The following is a 21,298-nucleotide window of genomic DNA, read 5'->3' on the forward strand; positions in this document are numbered from 1 at the left end:
CAGACCTCACTGGTAAAACACAACCTGTCCCAGACCTCACAGGTAAATCACACCCCGTCCCACACCTCACAGTTCAAACACACCCTGTCCCAAAACTCACAGGTAATACTGACCTCGTCCCACACCAAACACACCCCTGTCCCAGACCTCACAGGTAAAACTGACCTTGTCCCACACCAAATACACCCCTGTCCCAGACCTCACAGGTAAAACTGACCCCGTCCCACACCAAATACACCCCTGTCCCAGACCTCACAGGTAAAACTGACCCCGTCCCACACCAAATACACCCCTGTCCCAGACCTCACAGGTAAAACTGACCCTGTCCCACACCAAACACACCCCTGTCCCAGACCTCACAGGTAAAACTGACCCCGTCCCACACCAAATACACCCCTGTCCCAGACCTCACAGGTAAAACTTACCTCGTCCCACACCAAACACACCCCTGTCCCAGACCTCACAGGTAAAACTGACCTCGTCCCACACCAAACACACCCCTGTCCCAGACCTCACAGGTAAAACTGACCTCGTCCCACACCAAACACACCCCTGTCCCAGACCTCACTGGTAAAACTGACCTCGTCCCACACCAAACACACCCCTGTCCCAGACCTCACAGGTAAAACTGACCTCGTCCCACACCAAACACACCCCTGTCCCAGACCTCACAGGTAAAACTGACCTCGTCCCACACCAAACACACCCCTGTCCCAGACCTCACAGGTAAAACTGACCTCGTCCCACACCAAACACACCCCTGTGCCAGACCTCACAGGTAAAACACACCCTGTCCCAGACCTCGCAGGTAAAACTGACCTCGTCCCACACCAAACACACCCTTGTCCCAGACCTCACAGGTAAATCACACCCCGTCCCACACCTCACAGTTCAAAACACATCTCTGTCCCAGACCTCACAGGTAAAACTGACCTTGTCCCACACCAAACACACCCCTGTCCCGGACCTCACAGGTAAAACTGAACTCGTCCCACACCAAACACACACCGTCCCGGACCTCACATGTAAAACTGACCTCGTCCCGCACCAAACACACCCCGTGCCGGACCTCACATGTAAGGGTGTACTCACACTAGGCACGGTTGCCATGAACCGGGCCCGAGTACGATTGTCCCCCCTCCCCACTCCCCCTCTGGCCTGCACTCACATATAGGGTTTCAGCATTCGTGCCGGAGCACGCTTACGTCATTATGGTGCAACGGTTTTGGGATAAACAGGAAGAGCGGCGCTCTATGAACACAATGGAGTGCATCGCTCTGTTTTCTTTGTGGATAATTTTGTGTTGTTTGGTCCACAGCCTGTTGTTAACAGATGTGTCGCCTTAGTGGCGCGAACATTTTCACATAATCGTGCTGCTCGTATGAGGATGTTTGCAAGATACCAGCTGAAGTGCAGCAAGGACTTTGCAGTTTTTAGTTTTTTTATGCGTTTTGCACCTCTGCCGTAGACCAAAGCGACCCTTTCCCTGCCATGTTGGTTTTGGAGCGTCGCAAAACCGTGATGCAAAGCGTCCTTTTCCGTGCTCCGGCACGGTTAGCGCTCACACTGCATGCGAACCGCGCCCGAGTCCAACTGAACCGTGCCCTGGCCCACCTCTTCCAAGCGGGCCAGGGCCGGCCAATCGAGCCGCGCCCGGGCACGATTCGGAGCACTCACACTAGTCAAACGAACCGCGCTTTGGTGGTCAAACGCACTTGGGCACGGTTCAAACTGGCAGTGTGAGTACACCCTAAAACTGACCTCGTCCCGCACCAAACACACCCCGTCCCGGACCTCACATGTAAAACTGACCTCGTCCCGCACCAAACACACCCCGTGCCGGACCTCACATGTAAAACTGACCTCGTCCCGCACCAAACACACCCCGTCCCGGACCTCACATGTAAAACTGACCTCGTCCCGCACCAAACACACCCCCTCCCGGACCTCACATGTAAAACTGACCTCGTCCCACACCAAACACACCCCGTCCCGGACCTCACATGTAAAACACACCCTGTCCCTTACCAAACACACCCCGTCCCAGACCTCACAGGTAAAACACACCCTGTCCCGCACCTCAAAAGCTGTGTTGAGGATGATGCACTGTAATTCTGTTTTACTAAGTAATAATCAAAACGAATAAATAAAATTTGATACTAATGGTGTCTCTCTCTGTCTCTCAGTGGACTGAAAACTGCAATGATAAGATTGACGGGAGCTGGTCGTCTTCACGGGGCAGGGGCTCGTCAAAACCAGTAAGTTTTGCATGTGTGTGTATGTGTGTCTGATTCATAACACTTGTGTAACACCCTGTTCACACCCGACACAAGCGGTCGTCAAAAGTTATTTGTCTTTTTATAACTGATGAAGCTGTGAAAGCATCTGTTGCAGTCACCTCTGCTGCAGAGACAGTGTTAGTGTTGAAGATGTGTTGAAATGTTTGAAAATTACTTTGGGTGTTCAAAAACAGGTGTTTTTCTCATCAGAAAATGTATTAATGGATTGACACAGAAAACAATAGAAACATCAAATTAGCGCTGGGTCCCAGTTCACATACTGTCTGTCCTGAATAGTGAGCGAGATTAGGGTTAGAGCGTCCCAAATCATAGCTGTAAACAGTACGTAACAGGTGCCTTGATGGCTTTCTGTTTGTCCAAGTGAAGCTAGATGCTAATGTTAAAATGAAAACACATACAGTAAGTGCACTAGATGCAAGTATTTCCAGCTCTGCTAGTTTGATTGCCTGTGCCATATGATTCAGAAATGTGTCAGACCGCATTTTGTAACACGGTGCAAGTGTGCACTTCATACTTGTTGCCTTAAGGGGCACTATAGAGTAAAAAAAAAAAGTTTAATCATAATGTTTTTTATTATTATTATTATTTCGGTAAGTTTTTATTTCAATTGCATTTTATTTAATTTTTCAATTGCATTTCCCTTTCCAAAAAGCTTTGTGTTCAATCGTTTGCCAGCGAGTTTCTCGAGAGTATTATCGATAATTTGATGAGTTTTGTTCAGCAAGAGCTGATCTGCAAACTCGAGTTTAAAACATGTCACTGTGAGATATAAAGTCAAAATTCTGAGAAAAAATTCTGGATTATTGCATATATACTTGCAGTTGCAAGATAAAACCCAGTCGCAATTTACTTTGCTGTGAAGTAACTTTAAAAAGACAATGGTGTCATTATTCAGCTCAATTCAGTTCGGTGTTGAGACAGCAGAAGCTTAGATGCACTGTGCTGCATGCATGTTGTTCTTCAGTGTGTGAGAGAGAGCATTGTGAATGACACAGTGACCGTATTGTGGGTCATGTGATGTGATGCTGATGTCACATGCTCAGTTGCATCTGATGAACCATCGCCTGGATTGACTGAACTGAAATCTCATTTGACATACTCCGCATGCATGATATGTTGTGGATATTTTTCTCTTTACATATCATTTACTTCACCAGCTCTGTCAGCATTTGTGTGTGTGTGTGTGTTTGATCTAAAGTCCTGAAACCATCTTTTTTGTGATTACTTTTGTTATTTCTTAATATATATTAATAATTTGTCCTTTTCAATGTAGTTTGCATTATTTTTTTTAAACTGGATTTTTTTGTAGTGTTTTCTAGAATCAATTTAGTTTTAGTTTTTCAGTGTATAAAAATGTTAATTTAATGTGAAATGAAAGAAGCTCTCCAGGTGAGAACACATATTGCAGGGATTAATTTGTGCTTATTTTTATGTTATTAAAATGATTTTGTTTCTTCTTGTCTCTCTCAGGATGATTGGGAGCACAGCAGCAATGGCAGCACCGGTTCTAGACCCAGTTCAGGTTCTCGACCCGGTTCTGGTTCTAGATCAGGCAGCAGAGGACGAAACAACCAGTTCAGAGCCCCGGCGAAGGTGAGATATCATATTTATAGATTGATGTCATCAGGAACATTTTGTTTTCCGTGTTTTTAAACGTTCACGATGTGTGTGTTGTAGAATGGAAACAGAGACTGTTCCTTGGATGTTCTGGGGACGGACATCTGGGCTGCAAACCTGAACTGTCATGGGTGAGATTCACACACATACTTTAATAAATCTAGGCATGTAAGTAATGAGATGTAATCGAAATAAAACCAAACTCGTTATATGGCTTAGTCATGATTTCATTTAAAAAGACCATAGAAATGCACACAGTTAATTTACTTTTGAATGAAGTAAAACAGTCCTCGATTATTCGATCCAGACTGCTGAAATGTGTCCATATTTTCAGCAGTCAGTAAATATCTTCATCTGCTCTGGTTTTTCTGCTTGTGCTGTGCAGTGCTGCTGACTCACAGTCCAATTTAAACCTGGTCACGGGCTAAATTTAATTAACGAGGCTCTCACCTTCAGCCCCCTCTCTCTCTCTCTCTCTCTCTCTCTCTCCCTCTCTCTCTCTTTCTCTCTCTCTCTCGCTCCCTCTCTCTCCCTCTCTCTCCCTCTCACACACACACACACCCACACACACCCACACACACACACTAGAGGCTTGTTCTTATATTAGATTTGATCTGTGTGAAAAAAAATATTGCAATTCATAATAGGTACAAATACGGTAAAAACTGAAATATCTATTATCACCATTTAAAACAACTTACGATTTTAATATATACTGTAAAATGTGATGTATTTCTGTGATGCTCCGCTGTATTTTCAGCATCATTGGTCCAGTCTTCAGTGTCACATGATCGTCAGAAATCAGAATAATATACTGATTTACTGCTCGAGAAACATTTCTGATTATTATCAGTGTTGAACACAGTTTGTGCTGCCCAATATTTTTCGTGGAAATGGTGATACATTTTATTTTTCAGGATTCTCTGATGAATAGAAAGTTCAAAAGAACAGCACTGATTAGAAATATAAATCATATGCAATATTATAAATGTCTTCACTATCACTGTTGGGCAATTTAATGCATCCTTGACAAACAAAAGTATCATTTTTTTTTAGAAAAAAAAAAATGTGAACAGTTTGCAGGATGCCAGTGCTTTAATTCAGAGTTATGCCACTGTAATCTGTTCAGAGCTGCATATCGCCTTTCAGAACAAGCTCTGAGATTCTCTGGATTTTAGGAAGAAAAAGAAAAAGAGCCTGAGCTCCAGTGTGTCTAGGGTTTCAGCAGAGTTTTACAGTCTTGGATGGATCCGGGGAAAATGAAGGATTTGAACGATGCATGTAAAAAAAGCCTTAATTGTATTTACTTTTGAGGGGAAAATGCAACTTTAGGTCTTTAGTTGAAGTGTAAATGTACTGTAGTTAAGGATTCCTATTGTTTGTGTATTGATGTTGTGATTTGTGTGCATTTGTGCTCTCAGAGGCGCTACGTGGGACATGCAACCAGAGAAACTGGATTTCTCTCAGTTTCACAGGAGGCCGTACAGAGGGACACCGAAACACCTCCCGCACATCGACCGAGAAGGGTGAGACGGACAATAACGTCAGTAACACTGACACACACAGATGCAGTCTGAATCACTTCACAGCAATGCACTGAATGCATTTATACACCTGATTTAATCTGCATGTCAGGGAGTTTTCAGCATTCAGTGTTGTTATGGGGTGTGGCTGTATGTTTGTGTGGCGCTCTGCTCTCTGCTGCCCTCTACTGGCTGAATGAGAAATGACCTGGGGTGCATTGAGAGAATTTAACCCCTACTGTAACCCCTATTGTATCATATTTAATACAGGCCTCTAAATAAACAACATCATCAAAACCTGGCTGAAAAACAGCGAATCACTTCAGCTTGTGCTTCACGTGTCAAATATTTACAGATTTTTATAAAGTAAATGAAAGAATAACTTTCATGTTGTAAGTAATAATCAAGATCAACACTTATGGACTGATTTTTTTTAATCACATGTGAGTATCAAATATGATCATCAGGTTTTTGATGAATGTTTATTTGTTCATCTCTCAATCATGATTGGATTTCCTTGCATTATGTGATTTGATCGTCAATCTAAGCATTTAAACATCATCTTACTAAGACATATTATTGGAGATTCAGAGTGATGACTGATATTTCTATCATTTTAAGGATGTATCAAGTATCTGATATGCTATTATAAAGATCTAATTGATTTACATCACAAGTATTAGAATTTCATCACGTTTTGTCATCAACTGAACCAAATTGCCTATTTTTTGCTCAGTTTGAGTCTCTGAATAAAACTGATCAGTTTTTTTCCTTCATGTTCTCACTATATTTAGGGCTTGATTTATTTAGTCAGTTAGTATGGAAACTTTAAAGCACATTATTATACATGAGAGCTAATACTACTGTGTTGTTGTTTACATGTGTCAAAGAATAAAGAATAAACAAGCCTGCAGTGTCTTTGTCTGGCGGGACGTCTTCATGTCATGTGTGTCTGTTCACAGGATGATGAAGGGCAAACTCGATGATGATGATGATGATGGTATTGACCTGGACAACATGGAGAAGTTCCTGCCGGTAAGAAACTACTGTAGATGCCGGAAGGTGTTTGATTTTTAACTGATCCAACACTGACATCTAGTGGTGAAGGGATGATACTACAGTGTGTGTGATATTACTGGATTTTAGCTCGTGCATAAAAGCATTTCCTGCTCAGGAATGTGTCATTTACACTGAATGGTATGAAATTTGCTCCAGGCTTCTGAGTTGGTGTTGGTGTAGTGCTAAATTGGCTTTTGTCTGCATTCCTCTTGTTCTGAGACACAGAATTAAGGTTTTAATACGGTCATTCCCGAACAGTATATGCAAATCTTAAGTTGTTACAGTAGTCTGTTTTTCATTTTAAGGTGCATTTTGTGCATTTTAAGGTCATATTTAATATAATAAATATAAAAGTTGATTTAAATCTACTAAGCTATCATGGATCTAACGAGAAACAAAAAATCTCAAACTCATCTAAATAATTACCACAAACAAACAACCATCTCGTCTGCTGCTGTTCAGTCAGTGGAGTGGCGCCATCTAGTGGTTTCAGAATGTCATCACCAATAAACTGCCAGAAAGCATAGGTTTCTTTTTCTCTCTCTCTGGTGTGTCTGGCTGCTGGTGAGCTCTTCGATCCACCCAGACCCAGCAGGATGTTGTTAGGGTGGCAGTGGCGGGTCAGAAGGTCATCTGCGGGCAGCGTCTAGACGCGGTGCTGGCAGACAGGGTGGAGTGTGTGTGTGTGTGTGTGTGTGTGTGTGATGCCAGCCATTGTTCTTACTCAAGTGATCTGCTGTCTTTCCCTTGTTCTCTGTGATTTTATGTGCGTCTGTTTATTTAAACACGTTACAGGCAGACGTGCAGATCACTGGATGTTAAAATAAACACATTTTTTTTTTTTGTACTCTTTTTTTTTTCTTTTTTTTTCTTCCGTAATTGTAGTTGAGTAAATGTCTATAGAGACACTGATTGAAAATATACATTTCTTTAAAAGAAATCTTACATGTGCATTATATGTAAAAATAAAACTAGGTTAATGATGATATTATGTCGAATCATCTTCACAGACTATGAAAAGGGTCTAGACGACTGTGAGAAGTCAGCCAATCACAACAGAGCTCATATGCATACATGACTGACAGGTGTTAATAATGAGTTTAAGAATCTTCTCATGTCAGAGTCCTGTGAAAAAAAATTGTTGGCATGAATAATTCATTTTAGTTACACACACACGCACAATCAGTCTCCATCTCTAATCCATGAACTCTCTAATCTTGTGTGTGTGTGTGTGTGTGTGTGTGTGTCTGTGTGTGTGTCAGGTGAATGATTTTAATAACTCTATTGTTTGTCACCTGATACACTATATCCTGCCAGATTCACATGCCCTGTGGTACACTCTCACACACACACACACACACTTTATCTGAGTGTTTGGCTGGCGTGTTTTTATTGTGGGCTGTTGTTTTGTTTGTTTGTGGTGTATGTGTGTGTCATTGTGAGCGGATGTTTCTGCGCATTGTAAATTTTGATTGCCTTTAATACAGAGCAGAAGGAAGTGTGTGTATGTGTGTGTGTGTGTGTGTGTGTGTACGTGTGTGTGTGTTTTATCACGTTCACTTTTCCCATCATTCCTACAAAATAGGCTTCATTTCCAATAAGGTCAGAGTCAGTCTGTCTGTTTCCGTCTTGATGGAGGTGTGTGTGTATTTATTTAACTGTACTTTGACCCTAAAGTTAAATCGATAACTCTTTTCAATTAGATCTCATTTGTTAGCATCAGCCATTGCATTTGTTAACATAAACAACATTTTTTTTAAATGTAATTTAATTTAAACAACAAAAATTTATATATATTTTAACAGCGTTTATTAATCTTTGTTAATGTTAACTTTATATTTTATTTTCCAAATCAGTTTCATAGTCATTATAATTTATATAAAAAAAAAAGAACAGGAATCAATAGCATGACCTTATTTAAATCAATCAAAAGTGTGTATGTGTGTCTGGGTGAAAGTTCAAGTTTTTTGCGTCATATGTTTTGACTCATGTGTCTGTATTGTGTGTGTGTGTGTGTGAGAGAGAGAGAGAGAGAGAGAGAGAGAGAAACTGTGATCAGTGGTCTGTCTGCGATGGGTCAGATACTGTAGACGTGTCTAGTTCCTGCAGAACAAAAGGCCTCCAGTTGGACAGACACTGAGCACTCGCTTCCGTAAACTACGTGCGGCCCGTCAGGAGCAGAGAGAGAGTGAAAGAGACCATGGCAGATCTGACACAACAATGAGGAGGTCAGACACCCCTCCTTTTCCTGTGATTGTCAAACACACACAGCTCCTACCTGCGCGCTCATGCTCTCTTTGTCGTAATGCTGGAAAGAGGAGGTCAATGGAGAAATCTTGGATGCGGAATAATCTGTTGGGAGTTGTGGAATTTGTGGGTGGATGCTTGTTGGCCGATTATTACGAAACCCGGCGCTTTAGAGATAAAATGCAACTATTTTAAAGAGTTTGTGTGTGAGAGAGAGAGTAATACAGTGTCTTATTAATGCATCACTAGTGCTGTTACTCATAGTGAGAGTGTGAGAGTTCAGAGTTTGTGCTTCAGTTGTGTCATGTTGATAATTTACTAAACAACTGCACCCTAGTAACCACATAGCAACACCCTGGTAACAAACCAGAATAGCATAGTAACCACATAGCAACACCCTGGTAACAAACCAGAATAGCTTAGTAACCACATAACAACAACCTGTTGACAAACAAGAACAGCCTAGTAACCACATAGTAACACCCTGGTAACAAACCAGAATAGCATAGTAACCACATAGCAACAACCTGGTAACAAACCAGAACAGCCTAGTAACCACATGGCAACACCCTGGTAACAAACCAGAACAGCCTAGTAACCGCATAGCAACACCCTGGTAACAAACCAGAACAGCCTAGTAACCGCATAGCAACACCCTGGTAACAAACCAGAACAGCTTAGTAACCGCATAGCAACACCCTGGTAACAAACCAGAATAGCTTAGTAACCACATAACAACAACCTGTGGACAAACAAGAACAGCCTAGTAACCACATAGTAACACCCTGGTAACAAACAAGAATAGCATAGTAACCACATAGCAACAACCTGGTAACAAACCAGAACAGCCTAGTAACCACATGGCAACACCCTGGTAACAAACCAGAACAGCCTAGTAACCGCATAGCAACACCCTGGTAACAAACCAGAACAGCCTAGTAACCGCATAGCAACACCCTGGTAACAAACCAGAACAGCTTAGTAACCGCATAGCAACTCCCTTTTGACAAACCAGAACAGCCTAGTAACCGCATAGCAACACCCTGGTAACAAACCAGAACAGCCTAGTAACCGCATAGCAACACCCTGGTAACAAACCAGAACAGCGTAGTAACCACATAGCAACACCCTGGTAACAAACCAGAACAGCCTAGTAACCACATAGCAACACCCTGGTAACAAACCAGAACAGCCTAGTAACCGCATAGCAACACCCTGGTAACAAACCAGAACAGCCTAGTAACCGCATAGCAACACCCTGGTAACAAACCAGAACAGCTTAGTAACCGCATAGCAACTCCCTTTTGACAAACCAGAACAGCTTAGTATCCGCATAGCAACTCCCTGGTTACAAACCAGAACAGCCTAGTAACCGCATAGCAACTCCCTTTTGACAAACCAGAACAGCCTAGTAACCGCATAGCAACACCCTGGTAACAAACCAGAACAGCCTAGTAACCGCATAGCAACACCCTGGTAACAAACCAGAACAGCCTAGTAACCGCATAGCAACACCCTGGTAACAAACCAGAACAGCCTAGTAACCGCATAGCAACACCCTGGTAACAAACCAGAACAGCTTAGTAACCGCATAGCAACTCCCTGGTTACAAACCAGAACAGCCTAGTAACCGCATAGCAACTCCCTTTTGACAAACCAGAACAGCCTAGTAACCGCATAGCAACACCCTGGTAACAAACCAGAACAGCCTAGTAACCGCATAGCAACACCCTGGTAACAAACCAGAACAGCGTAGTAACCACATAGCAACACCCTGGTAACAAACCAGAACAGCCTAGTAACCACATAGCAACACCCTGGTAACAAACCAGAACAGCCTAGCAACCACAAAGCAACACCTTGGTAACAAACCAGAACAGCCTAGTAACCACATAGCAACACCCTGGTAACCAACCAGAACAGCCTAGTAACCGCATAGCAACACCCTGGTAACAAACCAGAACAGCCTAGCAACCACATAGCAACACCCTGGTAACGAACCAGAACAGCCTAGTAACCACATAGCAACACCCTGGTAACAAGCCAGAACAGCCTACTAACCACATAGCAACACCCTGGTAACAAACCAGAACAGCCTACTAACCACATAGCAACACCCTGGTAACGAACCAGAACAGCCTAGCAACCACATAGCAACACCCTGGTAACGAACCAGAACAGCCTAGTAACCACATAGCAACACCCTGGTAACAAACCAGAACAGCCTAGTAACCACATAGCAACACCCTGGTAACAAGCCAGAACAGCCTACTAACCACATAGCAACACCCTGGTAACAAACCAGAATAGCTTAGTAACCGCATAGCAACTCCCTTTTGACAAACCAGAACAGCCTTATAACCATATAGCAACACCCTGGTAACAAACCAGAACAGCCTAGTAACCACATAGCAACACCCTGGTAACAAACCAGAACAGCTTAGTAACCACATAGCAACACCCTGGTAACAAACCAGAACAGCTTAGTAACCACATAGCAACACCCTGGTAACAAACCAGAACAGCCTAGTAACCGCATAGCAACACCCTGGTAACAAACCAGAACAGCCTAGTAACCGCATAGCAACACCCTGGTAACAAACCAGAACAGCCTAGTAACCGCATAGTAACACCCTGGTAACAAGCCAGAATAGCCTAGCAACCACATAGCAACTCCCTGTTGACGAACCAGAACAGCCTAGTAACCGCATAGCGACTCTCTGCCTAGCAATGCTCTGGAACCAAATAGGATACACTATAAATTGAATAGCAACCTGTTAAATTCTGATGATTATGAATCTAAAAATGCAGTGATGTTTTTGTTTCCCAGTTGAGTGTGTGTGTCTGAGTGCCGTGGTTGAGTGTGACATCATGCTCTTGATCTTTACCTAACTGGGCCTGAGAGAGATGATGTCTGTCCCATCATAAACACTCAGAGACTCGAACCTGTGTTACCCAGCAACCAGACCAACACACACGCTGAAGACATGTCCAAAAGAACATAAAGCTCCTGCTGCTGTAAACACACGAAACGGGTCACTGTCTGAGCTCACTTCACACACACTCGAAGAGATTGTGTGCTAAACTTCATTTAAGGAGTTAAAGAATCTTGACTGATTTTTCTCAAGGTATCCAAAATCTGGAAATATCAGGGAATTTTAAAACTCTATAAAATGTTTCTTACAAATGTTTATCCAGTAACAGAGTTATTTAATACTATTTATGTACCTGTGCTATTATAGTATTTATTATTATATTTTAATTGGCATTTTTTTATTCATTTTTCATGTTAATTTTAGTTATATTTTTAGTCATCGGTAGTGCTTTTAACATTTTATTTTTCATAATTTATTCTATTTTCTATTTATTGTATTATATTTTTCTGTTTTCTATTCTATTTAATTTTATTTCAGTTTTAGTTTTAGGCATTTTAGTACTTAAAATTTAAATTACAAATCTTAAATGAAAATGGAAATATTGCTATATTTGTTTTTTTTTACGTTATATTTTTTAAATCTATATTTCAATTAACAGAAATACATTTTCATGTAGTTACTTTTGGTAATTTTTGTATTTCAACTTAAAATTAAAAAGCTTGTATGAAAATTAAAAATATTGCTTTAGGCATTTTAGTACTTAAAATTACAAATCTTAAATGAAAATGCAAATATTGCTATATATATATATATATATATATATATATATATATATATATATATATATATATATATATATATATATATATATATATATATATATATATATATATATTAGTTAATTTTTTATTTTGAGGTTTTTATTTTTTTTATTTAATCTATATTTCAATTAACAGATATCAATTTTCATGTAGTTATTTTGTAATTTTTGTACTTCAACTTAAAATAAAAAACAAAATTAAAAATATTGCTTTGGTAGCTAACTGAAATATTCTGCAAATAAGTTTAGGATATGCATATATTATTTGAATTATTTGTATTGTCAAAGAAAATTCGCTCTTTTTCTTTCTCTTTGGAAATCTTTTCAGTGTGTGTGTGTGTGTGTGTGTGTGTGTGTGTGTGTGAAGCTAAGATGGTTTGATTGAAAGCGTCCAGTCTCTCTCACTCTCTCTCTCTCTCTCTCTCTCTCTCTCGCTCCCTCTCTGCTCACAGTCACATGCCAAGCGTTCGGCTCTTTGACTGATGATTCATTGTCTTCCTCATTCCATCCGTTAGCAGCGCAGGAATTCCTGTGTCACTTTCCCTCCTCATCCAGAATGTCATGACACAGACTCAGGAAAAGGGTCACGTCAATACCAGAGGTGACGGCTTCAGTCATCCTGCAATAGTCATGCTAACAAAGAGCTTTCTCTGCTAAGTTTAGAATCACAGATCTCACACGGGACGCTCTGGCTTTGTTCGGAGAGCCTGCAAGTATCAGAATTTTATTTTTATTGTATTCGCATTGTATCCGTTGACTTGTTTATGGTCTGAATAGCGAAATAAAAGCATGACATTTGATCTGTTTTGTGAACAAACCCTCAGTAACATCTGAGGTTTGTGTCATTTCATTGGCACGAGTGAATGTTGTGCTCGTTTGTGAGTAGATCTCGTCAGCAGTGATGGTCATGATGATTTTGGGATCTTACCCACCTTGTCAAATCTGAGCTCTCTTGGACCCCTAAATCATTCCACTGGCTAGAAGAGAAAGTCTTTCTGTGTATCATATTTGGTGGATAATTAGAAATAATAAATATTGCTTTTTAAAAAGTCAAGTAAAACACATGCAGCATGTTTTTTTCTTTTGAATTTTCTCACATCACATTTTAAAATAATTATTTTGTATTTTTTTTATATAATTGGCAATTTAAATAAAAAAAAATATTTAAAGATTTTTAATATGTTGTCTATGATATTATATTATTATATTATACATTATATATTGTGTGTATACATAATATAATTTTTTATATTATAAAAAATATATATATATATATATATATATATATATATGTCTCTCAATATTTGCTTGACATCATAACCTCACTGTTACATCATCATTACCTCATCACTGGATCTCTGTGCAGACCAATCGGGTCAGAGTGGGAGGAGTCATCATTCCCCACTCTGTAAGCATGAATTCCATTGTGACCTTTGACCTCTGGAATGTGGTGTTATGCATAAGTTTCCTGCCGTTGGCGACTCCTCCCGACTTCTCACCCTCCGCAGTCACGCATGCACACTGACCGACAATCCTACAGCCCGGGGTCAAAGGTCACGCTCAGCAGGGACGTGCCGAACGGTGTGGTGTGTGTATCGGTGTGTCAACGACTTTGATCCGTCGTGCATCGTGCGCAGGACATACACACTCATTCACATTGTTTCACATAAAAAAAAAAAACAATCAGCCCTTATTTCAAATAAACCGAGGTCTCCTCCCTGCAGATTATTCATCGCATTCCTTATGTGTTTTAAAACACGTTTCGAAGAAAGCTGATTTCTTTGTGCTTGCTTGCAATAGTTTACTTTTTTGTGCGTGAATCATAATTGAGGGCTTTAATCACGGCAAACGAAAACTCGTGCCTCGCTTTCCTCGGTTTCACGCTTGTGCAAATATTGACATATTTCGGTGCTTTGAAGTCTGAATGTGTTTGGTGTGGCTGCGATTATCATCTGGAGAACATTAGAGCGGAGACGTCCAACTTGTGACATCCTGCAGGACTGCAACAGTAGCTCCACACACACACACACACACACACACGCTTGAGGACCCGCCTCTCTCGTAAGGACGTTCCTCATGAAGTTTAGAAACTCATAGACTTGATGGATTCCGATGGGACCAAACCCAAAATTACGGCTGTACCCTAACAAGTCTTTATGGCTGCATTTACACTGTCAGATGGATGCATCTGGCACACATCAGATCCGGTTTCTTGCATGCAAACGGCAAATTGATTATAAGATGAGACTTTACCATTTTACATATGGACATCTGACCCTGATATCTAAACACTCATCAGATTTAATTCTCTGAATTCAGGATTTCTGGCATGTGTAACAATAGCTGGAAAAATGTAAGGACTTGTCCATCTGTGTATTTTTTGGATTGTTTTCTTTGCTCAATTGTCAAGTTACATCTCATTACTGTATTGCAGAAATTAATTCATCTGTATTAGTAAATTATTTAAATATTGAATATTATATTATATTATTAATAATATATTTATAAATTCTTATTTATTTCAAACTTTTGACTTGTAGTATATATTATGGAAGCCTATTTCTGTTGCATTTTCTTCTTCTCTGAATTGTGAGATATAAACTCGCAAATGCAAGGAAAAATAATTATGATATATAAAAAAATATGCAGTTATTATTATTTTTATTTTTTTTCCAAGGCAGGAATAAAAAAATCTGAATTGTGAGATGAAAATGAATAAATCTGAGGAAATGTAAAATCAAAATTATTATTCTACTGCTTGAAATTGCAAGAAAAACAAAAATAAAAATACTTATGAGATTAAAAGTCAAAGTTATATATTTTTTTGTATTCTGTGGCGAAATTAAGCTTCCATTTTTGCGTATATACAGTATTTATATAATAAATATGAAGTATAAATCAGTTAAGAATATAAAAATATTCATGCATCATTGAAGTATTTGTATACAAAGTGAAAATATATATATATTTCTCACTTTAGTCTGAGCCAGTCAAGTGTGTATATTTTTGATCATTTTGTTTTATTTTCATGAATACATCCTATGGTTGTGTTTTCTTAAGTTTCAGTTGTTTTTGTCATTTCTAATAAATGTGATGTCTGGCGACTCTCTGTGTCCGGCTTTGGCAGGGTTTCTGTGCGGGGGCGGGGTTAAGCGTTAGAAGCCCTCATTACCAGACCGATGAGGAAAAGCAGCCATTTACACTAATCTCCCGCCACATCTGTGTCCAATCAGAGACCGCCAATCAGCACACAGTGGTTTTGGCTTCAGAGCCTCAGAAGGGTTAGAAAGAGAAACCCTGAGATGTGTGTGTGTGTGTGTGTGTGTGTGTGTGTGTGTGTGTAAATGCTGCCACCGCAGCTCAGAGCTCAAGAATGTTCCATTATGCTGTGAAATGGAAGGTTGTCAGAGTTTAGGGTTTTATTACCCATCATGCACCAGTACTTGTTTCCCAGATCTTGTCGATAAACTTTGGCGTTTTATCCTCCTTTAGTATCCAAGAGTGTGTTTTTTTTCTCTCTTTATCTCTAGTTTGTGGTGTGTTTTGTAGATGATGTCCAGGAATTCTGAGCTCTGAATCACATGCACAAACACACACACACACACGTCTTCATGACGTCATTTCACGTGAAACACTGAATAATGAAGGGTGGGACTTGATTTTTACCAGCTGTATTTCAATGGATTGTAATCATTGCTAAACTGTTATGTAATGGGTCATATTTGACACTTTTATCAAAAATAATAATATAAAGCTAAAGTGTTTTTTTTTTTTTTTTTTTTTTTTTTTTTTTTACAAATGCATCAAAGATGCATGCATAATTTATGAAAAAAGTGTGTAGTAATTTGCAAAGTATTTTTAAATATATGTATGAAATGTGCATTTAATTATTATTATTTTTTTTGTAATTGTTGTCCAAAATGAAATTGTTGTTTAATTATATAAAACAGTTATGAAAATCACCATTAACAATGACAATGAGAATTAAAACAAAACATTACAGTAATGAGAGTTTCTGGGTAAATGTGCATAATTATCATGAAAATAATTATCACAAAAATAATAACCCTCTTAATGTTCCTGAAATTAATAACTAAAAATGTTTTAAAATTGCATAATTGATGCTATATATATATATATATATATATATATATATATATATATAGCACTAATTTATTAAATGTTTTTTTCTATTTTTTATATATTTTTTTATTTAATTTTTTTGAGGTTCATGCTTGTTTACAAACTGTAAAATACTTTTTGCTTTAGCATTTCTCATGTTATTTTCTCTCTCTTTCTGCAGGTTTTCCCTCCTCTGCCTAATGAAGCTGAGATCGCACACACAAAAAAACTGTTTCGTCGCCGCAGAAATGACCGCCGGTGAGTCGCTCGGTCTCAATGTTTTTCTCCGACTTTCTTCCAGTTGTTTAGCGCACACCCTACATACACAACGCTGACGCTAGACTCGTAAAGCAGAGAAAACAGCAGCTCACACTTTTCCACACGTGTTAATGAGAGCATCAGCCGTGTGTTGGTGCTCCGTGTAAACCCTGACACTCTGCATGTTCTTCACTCTTAATCGGCTCTTTTCATCTAGAACAGCACTTCCACTTTTTTTCTTTTACGTTTTGACTTTGACTTCATCGGAAAAGTGCTCTGTTGTAATTTGCAGTTGCTAAGAAACGGCAGAAAAAGAAAATATTTTGGTCTAAAGAAAGCGGAGGGTGAAAGAAAGCAAAAGCTTTGTATTATTCGTGGCTTTGTTGATGTGAAGAAAGGCTCTGGTCGTCGTGGCTCTGATGTCCTTGTGTGTGAAAGCCAGTCTGACTGCATGTCTTCAGAGGACGCTTCTCATGTCTGCTTGAGATGCCACAGGGTTCGAGGACGTTAACGCTGAGGTTTTGGCTTTTACGGGACGTATGGAACTGAGTAGATGGTTTATATGAGAATAAAGGCTTTTTATTCTTTAAACTTTACTAGTGCTCTTGATGCCTGGATGAGTCAGGATTTTTATAGTTAATTAAAACCATAAAATACTAAAAAAAAACTATAATAAACTAAAAAAAAAAAAACTTTTAATAAGACTGTAACGAACATTTAAATAAATATGATAAAAAAAAAATTAATGAATAAATATTAATAAATAAACCAACTTATAAATGAATAAACATTTTTTAAACTAAATAAAATATAAAAACTTAAACTTTACTTGATGTACTAAAATAAAAAGGTAAAACTGATTATATAAATAAACTAGATTGAAATATTTAAACAGTAAATAAATAAAAATGAAAAAACAATAAAATGACTGAATATTTATCCTAAAATTAAATGAATATATAATTTAAAATAAAATTATAATGAATAAATATAATTCTTGAAATATAATAAACTGAATTACAATTATAAGCATATATATATATATATATATATATATATATATATATATATTTAATTATACAATTATACACACGCATATATATATATATGCGTGTGTATAATTGTATAATTAAATTATATAATTGTAATTAAATATTTATTAAATGAATAAATATGAATATAAAAATATAACAATAAAAATATAATATAAAAAAGTATAAATAGTATCTTAAAATAATTTATTTGTTTATTTTTAAAATGTTCAGGTTATTTACTGTAAGATATTAGAGTGAATTTTATGATAATTGATTGTGTAAGTCATCTCATAACAGTAAGTAGCCTTACAAACACTTGGAAAGTTTAATGATATGTCTGCTTTGACTGTAAAAGTTGGATATATGCCAAAAGACAATCTAGAGAACCGTGTGTGTGTGTGTGTGTGTGTGTGTGTGTGTGTGTGTTGCTGCTCACTACATGAGATGATTCTCTTCCCACATCTCTCTCTTTCTCTCCCACTCCTCTAACAGAAGGCTTTTTCAGCCTGTTATTGCTGGTCTTGGCCACCCACAATGCTTTGCTCCTGCCAGAGAGGACTCTGCGGTCGAGTTGTTTGTTGGCATCGCTTCTTGCCTTTCTTTCTTTCTTCCCGCTGTCTCTCTCTCTCTCTTTAGATTAGTTTGCTGAATCGAAACATCTTTGCAGTCACTTTATGAACTGCAGCATTTTGCTGACAGAATCTCACAGGAAAGCAGCAGCCGTTTGACTTCATTAAGAGCCAGAAACTTAAGAAAAGTTCAAAGTTAAGTCATGTTTTAATGTACATACAGCAGGCAAAGAGATATGCTTCTCAGGTGTGTGTGGGCTTTTTGGCCTGTTTCAAGAAGCTCAATATCAAGAGAATTTGCAGCTGATGACTCAAATCTGCAATCAGATGGACTGAAATAAACCAAGACCCTGTTCATGCTCTGGATGAGGAATGATGTGGACCTTCACGATCGAAGAGAGAGGGACGATACGGACACCAAAACATCATAAAAGACAGCATTTTGTTTTTATTCAAGGATCTTTGGCAAAGGCAATGCACAAGCTGCTCACAGAAAGTGTTTTGTTAAGCTTGTTTCATCACCAAAGCCATCCTGTCTTCTCATATTTACAGCCACATATCTCTGGTTTACACAGCATTATGTAGATTCAGATGCCTGTTGCTGCCCTTAAAGCTGCAGTAGGTAACTTTTGTAAATATATATATATTTTTACATATTTATTAAACCTGTCATTATATCCTGACAGTAGAATATGAGACAGATAATCTGTGTAAAAATCAAGCTCCTCTGGCTCCTCCCAGTGTCCTATTGCCATTTGCAGAAATACATCGCTCCCGGTAAGAAACAACCAATCAGAGCTGCGGTCCGTAACTTTGTTTGTGTTCAAAATGTAGAAAAATGTATATAATAAGCGAGTACACCATGAATCCATGTTCCAAACCTTGTTTTTGGCTTGTCCTGAATCACTAGGGTGCACCTATAATAAGTGTTTATATTCGGACTATTTTAGATTGCTTCGGGGGTACCGCGGCGGAGTAATCCAGCACCTTTGTGATTCTTCATAGACATAAACAGAGAGAAGTAGTTCTGGCTACGATGTTCTTCCGCAAGACGCAAGCAGTTCTGTTTATTAACCGCTAGAGCGTCAAAAGTTCCCTACCGCAGCTTTAAACCCTATGTTTTTTATGATTTTTTAAAAATTTAATTATTTTACTTTTCAATGATTTTATTTTTAATGAGTTTTTATTTTAGTTGTTTGTTTATTTTTATTTACTTATTTTACCTTTTAATGATTTGATTTTATTTAAAAAAAATATATATATTTTTATTTATTTACTTATTTTACTTTTGAATTATTTTTATTTTAGTTTATTTTAAGTTATTTTATTTATTTTTGTTCACTTATTTAAATTAAATTAAATTTTTAGTTGTTTTATTTTAGTTGTTTTATTTGTATTTTATTTAATTAATTCTTATTAATAAAATTATTTAGTTGTTTTATTTTAGTTGTTTTATTTTGAAATATACAATTTTCATAACCGATTTCATAATAGTCCCAATTATTCACTCCTGTATTTTTGTGTTAGTTGTTACTGTTCCATCTCCTCCGTTTCCTTTTGTTCTTTCTGTTGTATTTAGTTTTCTCGTATCTTCTTGTTTTCCATCCCTCCTTGTTTCCACCCTCCCATCCACCTTGTTCACGTCGTCTCCCTGTGGTACCCATAGCCGATCCAATCCGCCCCAGGACCAGCTGACGGTGCTGCTACCAGCCGAGGGGAAGCGACAAGTGTCCAGGTCAGTGTCCCAAACGGGTCCAGCTCCTAAATCCTGTGCGCTCAATCCTGTCCTTCCACTTCACTCACAAGAACCGGATCACGGGATCTGACCTGCTCTTGGGATTCAAACTAACCATCTTCAGACTGGATCGGAGACCCTGAGGTCCTCTTTGCTTTATTCTGCTTGCACAACCTAAATCCTCTGTACAGCATGTCCTCATCCTCATCCTCATCTGCCTTTCTTCCGATCTGCAAAGTATCTCCGAAGTAAAATCCAAATCCACAGGCATTAAGGTGGCGGGTGTGAGAGATATTGGAATGGGTTCAGAAGGTCTGGTGGAGGTAAAGGTGTGCTATGTTTGCGTTATGGTGTGTTGTGATGCAGGTGTGAAGAGTGAAGATTCCCATCAATGACGGACCTGTCAATCAGGGTTTATCTTGTGTAAAGTGAACACTTGATGTAAATGTTATGTAAGAGGTTTTCTCAGAACTTTTCGTTGTATTGTGGTGTGTGTGAATGAGGGAGAGAGGAAGGGTTGGGTGTGGACGACATTCAATCCGGCTCTTGAGCTTCTTAGAAGTGTACGTCAGTGAGAGGTACACACACACACACACACACACACACACAATGTACAACATGCATGTAAACTATTTAATGAGAATCAGCACGAAGATGAACACAAATTTGAGACCTTCTGATAGGTGTGCTGTTTTTATTTGTTTGTATCCCAACCTTTGTTTCATCATTTCTACATCTAATTGAGATATTACTTAACTGTGTATCTGAAGGCTGTGATTCTGTTGAGCAGATGTCTGGTTTTAAATGAATAGAAGTGCTTTGATTTTTTTTTCTCAGAAACATATTCAAGGACGTCATCATAATCTACTCCAAACTGAACGTTTCTTCAAAGACTCTTTTCATCTTAATGCTTTTTCATGTTCTGTTGACATTTGCATTTTTGCAAGGTTAAGATTTACTTTCATAAGTTTTTAAAGAAACTACAGCACAGTTTGCCTTGACGAACACTTGAAGAAATTAGCTAAAATGCTAAATATATGTGTGTGTGTGTGTGTGTGTGTGTGTGTGTGTGTGTGTGTGTGTGTGTGTGTGTGTGTGTATATATATATATATATATATATATTAGCAAGGATGCAGT

At 38.6% G+C, this 21,298-nt stretch overlaps 1 protein-coding gene across 4 annotated transcripts in view; it reads left to right on the plus strand.

Annotated features, from left to right (window-relative positions):
* LOC127941970 (CBP80/20-dependent translation initiation factor) overlaps window positions 1-21,298 on the plus strand; it is a 53,840-nt gene that overhangs the window by 13,900 nt on the left and 18,642 nt on the right. For 3 of the 4 annotated variants that reach the window (XM_052537466.1, XM_052537468.1, XM_052537465.1), the window contains exons 3-9: window positions 2,187-2,258; window positions 3,771-3,893; window positions 3,978-4,048; window positions 5,339-5,443; window positions 6,403-6,475; window positions 16,746-16,822; window positions 20,092-20,160. In XM_052537466.1, the coding sequence (XP_052393426.1) occupies window positions 2,187-2,258; window positions 3,771-3,893; window positions 3,978-4,048; window positions 5,339-5,443; window positions 6,403-6,475; window positions 16,746-16,822; window positions 20,092-20,160 (590 nt within the window). The remainder of the gene's footprint in view (window positions 1-2,186; window positions 2,259-3,770; window positions 3,894-3,977; window positions 4,049-5,338; window positions 5,444-6,402; window positions 6,476-16,745; window positions 16,823-20,091; window positions 20,161-21,298) is intronic. The other variant, XM_052537467.1, reaches the window with a different exon arrangement.

This window comes from Carassius gibelio, chromosome A21 (genome assembly GCF_023724105.1).
Source record: "Carassius gibelio isolate Cgi1373 ecotype wild population from Czech Republic chromosome A21, carGib1.2-hapl.c, whole genome shotgun sequence".
Classification (NCBI taxonomy): Eukaryota; Metazoa; Chordata; class Actinopteri; order Cypriniformes; family Cyprinidae; genus Carassius; species Carassius gibelio.